Source organism: Strix uralensis, chromosome 4 (genome assembly GCF_047716275.1).
Source record: "Strix uralensis isolate ZFMK-TIS-50842 chromosome 4, bStrUra1, whole genome shotgun sequence".
NCBI classification, from domain to species: Eukaryota; Metazoa; Chordata; class Aves; order Strigiformes; family Strigidae; genus Strix; species Strix uralensis.
In genome coordinates, this window is record NC_133975.1 from 6,649,187 (window position 1) to 6,654,299 (window position 5,113).

The 5,113-nt window shown below is 61.0% G+C and overlaps 1 protein-coding gene across 1 annotated transcript; it reads left to right on the forward strand.

Moving 5' to 3' along the window:
* The first annotated feature begins 1,287 nt into the window (after positions 1-1,287).
* On the forward strand, positions 1,288-3,966 carry FOXI3 (forkhead box I3). The gene is made up of 2 exons (XM_074865011.1): positions 1,288-1,987; positions 3,377-3,966. Exons 1-2 carry the CDS (start codon positions 1,288-1,290, stop codon positions 3,964-3,966), a joined length of 1,290 nt encoding a protein of 429 aa, XP_074721112.1.
* The last annotated feature ends 1,147 nt before the right edge of the window (positions 3,967-5,113 follow it).

Below are 5,113 nucleotides of genomic sequence, written 5' to 3' on the forward strand. Positions count from 1 at the left end.
TGATTTACGTGTGCATTTACAACTATTTTATCGAAGACATAAAACGCAATGACTTTTCCCAAACACTCCTCTCTCCCCAAAATCCTGGTGTCAAATCAAGACACCCGGCGATCGCAACCCTGGGGAGAGCGCTTCACATCTGTACCTGGAAAGGGGATTTTTTCAGGCATTTTTACCAGCAGAAAGCCGAATAACAATCCCGTTTAAGACCCGGGGATTTACATCTTCTAAGCGACTGACAAAGCCTCTCTAAATTCTCCCGCACCGTTGACCGTAATTTTCTTGTGATACGTGTGGGTCCGATCGTGTGCTTTGCCCCGGACGAGAAGGATCTGCCGGAGCTGGTCCCCGTAATAAACCCCGGGGTGTTGGGATCGTTTATGAATACCGAGAGCTTTTTCTCTGCAAAAGGATGCGTTTTCCCTCAAGCTTCCCCCGAAGCACGAAGGCGAAAATCAACTTTTATTCATTAAATCGCGCCCCGCCACTGCCAGCCCTTTCCTCCCGCAGTACGGGCGAACACGCCGATGTTGTTTGTTTGTTTAATTTCGGACAATTCCTTATCCAAAGCTAATTAACTGCGATCTCAGCGCCGGCTGTTGTGAGACGGCCGGCAAAATTACACATAAATAGCAAGAGTTTAAGCGAATTTCACCCTTCGCGTTCCCGTCGGGGCAACCGCAGCGATGCTAATCTCCCCCAGACCTCCATTCGGGGCCGGTTTCGGGGCCGAAGGGATCAGGGACGATCGCAGCCGTGGGAAAGGGGGATCGGATCCCTGAGCGCCGGGGAAGGGGCGGCCGGGCAGGGCCGGGGCGGCGCGGAGGGACCCCCGGGACGAGGTCGGGGAAAGAAGGGGGGGGGGGGGCGCACACACAGGGGGGGCGGCGGGGGGCAGGCTCGGGGCTGCTGCCCCCGCAGTGCCGGCAGCCAAATCCCCGGCGCCTCCCGCAGCTGCCCCGCCGGTCCCTCCCCCATTGCCGCTTTTGGGGCCCGGCCTTGCCCCCCTCCGCCTCCCGCCCCGGCGCGGAGCCGCGCTACTGGCTGCTCCCTGCGCGCCGCCGCCGCCCGCCCAGCCCCGGCCGCGGGCGGGGAGACCGGGAGCACGGCAGCGCCTATAAGGGCACCGCGCCGCAGCCCCCCGGGATTTTTTGGTCTGGGGCCACCGGGGCCGCGGGGGGGGGGGGGGGCGGCTGGCTGGCTGGCTGGCTGGCTGGCTGGCTGGCTGTCCGCCGGCGGAGGACAGGAGCGGGGGGGAGCGCCGGCCGCCCTGCATGGCCAGGGATTATGAGCGCCGGTGAGTTGCAGCAGGCGCAGCCCAGAGCCTCGGCGCCGGCGGCCGCCCCCGCGCCCCCGCAGCCCCGCAGCGCCCAGGAAGCCCCCGACATGGCGGTGTACTGCAGCGAGAACTTCAGCGTCTACCCCCAGCCCAGCCTCCACCCGCCCGGCGCCGCCGCCGCCGCGGCCGCCGCCGCCGCGGCCGCCGCGGCCGCCGCCGCCTCCTCGGGGCAGCGGGCGGGCGGGTACGCGCTGGGGGACTACGGGGCGCCCGCCAACGCCGGCTACCTGTGGGGCATGAACAGCCCCGCGCCCTACCTGCAGGGCCCGCCCGGCTCCGCCGCCGCCGCCGCCGCGCCGTTCCTGCCGCCGGCCTCGTACGGCTGCTCGCGGGGCGGCCAGCTGGTGGGGTCCCCCTCGGCGCCCGGGTCGCCGTCGGCGGGCGGCGCGGAGCTGAGCTGGCTGAGCCTGGCCAGCCAGGAGGAGCTGCTGAAGCTGGTGCGGCCGCCCTACTCCTACTCGGCGCTGATCGCCATGGCCATCCAGAGCGCCCCGGAGAGGAAGCTCACCCTCAGCCACATCTACCAGTACGTGGCCGAGAACTTCCCCTTCTACAAGCGCAGCAAGGCGGGATGGCAGAACAGCATCCGCCACAACCTCAGCCTCAACGACTGCTTCCGCAAGGTGCCCCGCGACGAGGACGACCCCGGTGAGGCCGCCGCGCCGGGCGGGAGGCTGGGCTGGGGCGGGGGGCGGGGGGGAACCCCCGTGAGGAGAGCGGGCGGCAGCCGCCCCCTTGTCCGCCGGGTCCCTTGTCCCCTCTGGTCGGGCGCTGTGAGGAGACCGGGCCCCCTTGTCCCCTCGGGGCCGGTGACGCGAGGAGACCGGACTCACTTGTCGCCTTAAGGCCGGTGACATGAGGAGACCGGGTTCTCTTGTCCCCTCGGGGCCGGATCTGTGAGGAGAGCGGGCTCCCTTGTCACTTCAGGACCAGTGACATGAGGAGACCGGACTCCCTTGTCCCCTCAGGCCGGTCGCTGTGAGGACACCAGGCTCCCTTGTCCCCTCAGGGCCACCAGTGACATGAGACCGGGCTCCCTTGTCCCCTCAGGGCCACCAGTGACATGAGACCGGGCTCCCTTGTCCCCCCAGGGCCACCAGTGACGTGAGACCGGGCTCCCTTGTCCCCTCGGGGCCACCAGTGACATGAGACCGGGCTCCCTTGTCCCCTCGGAGGACACTGCGCTCCCTTGTCCCCTCAGGCCGGTCGCTGTGAGGCGACCGTCCCCCTTCGCCCCCCTCGGGCCCGGCGCTGCCCCCCGCGGAAGCTGTAGGCGAGGGGCGGCTGGTCCCAGCCCTCGCCCCCTCCCCGAGCTGCCCGGCTGGGCCGAGGCCGGCAGTGCCGGTTGTGCGAGGCCCGGCTCCTCCGGCCGTGATTCACGGCTCCCCCCGCTCCCAGCCCACCGCTCGCCGGCCCTGCCCCGGGGCACACAGCCGGTGCCCGGCGGAGGGAGGCGCGGGCGGACAGCGCTGGGGCGGCCGGGCAGGGAGGGGACGCGCCGGTGTGGAGCCTCGGGGCACACGGTGTGGGGTCACCGCTCCCGCCAGGCCCGGGCACGGGCAGGAGGCGTGTGGGGACAGCCGGTGCCACCATCACCCCCTCACACCAAGTCTTGGGCGCGGGGGGCAGCTTGTCTGCTGTCCCCTCAGTGTACCGCGTAGCGCCAGCCCACCTGCTTTTCTGAGAAGCCACTGCTGAGGTGGCTGCAGGCAGAGCAAGGGGAACCCCGCGTCGCATCCCCGTGGGCCAGGTCTGAGGTAGAGGCGCAGACCCTCCAGGGAGGTTTATGCTCTGTGGTGAGGAGGTTCTCCTCCTCCCTGCGGCACTAAGCTTCACTTGGGCATTGGAGGGGTGACAGTGATGGTGTCCTGGAGCTGGGTTTTGGACCCTTGTACTGGACAGCAGAGGAGGAACAAGTGTGGGAGAGATGTGGGTTCTGTGCCCCTCGGACAGGACGTGGATATTGCTTATCTGCCCGCGGTGGGGCTCGCTGCCTCAGAAGTTGACTTTCTCTCTTTTTCTCCTGTTTTCCACCAGGGAAGGGAAACTACTGGACCTTAGATCCCAACTGTGAGAAGATGTTTGACAACGGGAACTTCCGTCGCAAACGCAAGCGGCGCTCAGAGCCCAACACCCCTGCGACCGCATCTGCGGCCTCGTCTCTGGGGGGCCTGAAGGCTGAGGAAGAGCGACCTATCCCAGCCGCAGGCAAACCCTGTGGAAACAGCCCACCCCCAGAGCTGGACCCCTCGCCTTCCGCCAGGGACCATCCAAAAAGCTCCTCTCCCTCCGGCATCATTTCATCCACGCCTAGCTGCCTCAGCACCTTCTTCAGCGGCATGAGCTCCCTGAGCAGCGGAGGCAGCCGGCTGACGGGGGGTCTCGGCAGTGACCTGCATCACAGGAACTTCTCTGCTGGACAGCTGAGCAGTGGCACTTTCACCCCTTCCAGCAGCAATTCTCAGGAGGTGCCTTCACCAGACCAGCTGCAGCGGGTTGCGGGACCTTCGCCCGCCTACTACAGCTCCTTCCATCCCAGCAGCAGCAGCCAGGGAGCCCAGTACAACCACTACTACAACTTCACGGTTAACAGCCTCATCTACACCCGGGATGGAACGGAGGTGTAGGATGCTGGGGCAGTCAGCCGGCGAGCGCTGCAAAGGGAATGGGAGTTGCAGGTGTATCTGGCAGCACGGAGGACCATATGCTTTTGCAAACAGCATTTCAATGTGGACACTTCCCAGGAGTTCTTCCACGAAGACAGATCTCACCTTTCAAAATAAGAACACACCAGCAGAAGGCAGATGCAGAGTCTTTTCCCCATCCTGGAAAATGTTAGGTGGTTTAGATGGCTTGCCATATAAATTCTGCAGACGAAAGCAAACTGAATTAATGTTTTCAGAGGTTTCTAATCCTGAATGTAGAATAAGGAGTTTAAAAACTATAACCATAAAGCGGTATCAGCAGGAGCCAAGTGTAGACATCCAGTGAGTCTTAGAAGAGAACAGGAAAAAAAATGAAGAGATTTCTTATGAAGTGCCTTGTACAATGTATTAAAAAAACTCTTCTGCCAGCAATTGCCTCTGTAAGCCCCTGCTTTCTGCCCTGTTCCTGCAATATGCAATGCACGGGGGGGATACTCGGGGTAAACACCCACCCAAAACCTCCTCGAAACCCACAGAGGTTCATCTGGTCTTCCTGTGTTTGGCATATTGTACAGCCAGGGCCGTGTCTTGTAAAACAATCTTTTTCCCTGAGCTTAGTACCAAAGATAACTCTAGCCATGCAGCTTTAGCACGAGAATAAACACTGGGGTATTTTTATACATATTTGTACGTAATGTAACTCTTCTGTACATATGTTTCTATGTGGTTTTATATTTGTAAATTATGCTCTGGAGCTGTACTTATTTATAATGTGTTTTAAACTTTGTTAAAGTTTATTTTACTTCGTTTCCCCTTCTTTTTTGTTGGGTTTTTTTTTGTTTTGAATTTTTTGTTGGTTTTGTTTTTGTTCATTAGTGTATTAATGAAACTTTTCAGGCTGAACAGCTGTTGGGAATAAAATGCTAACAATTGTTAGATTTTTGCCTGGTTGTTCCTCAGTATGTTTGAGGTATTTTAAAACTCTGTGGGAGACAGGTTTTGCTTTCACGTGGTTTGGGATAAAAGGTGCAAAGGTTTATAAACAATTTCATCTGCACAGTAAGACAAAAAGACTTCTCTGGGCTCTTAGACGCATCTGAGCTGACTTGCTGAGTCTCATAGTCTCACT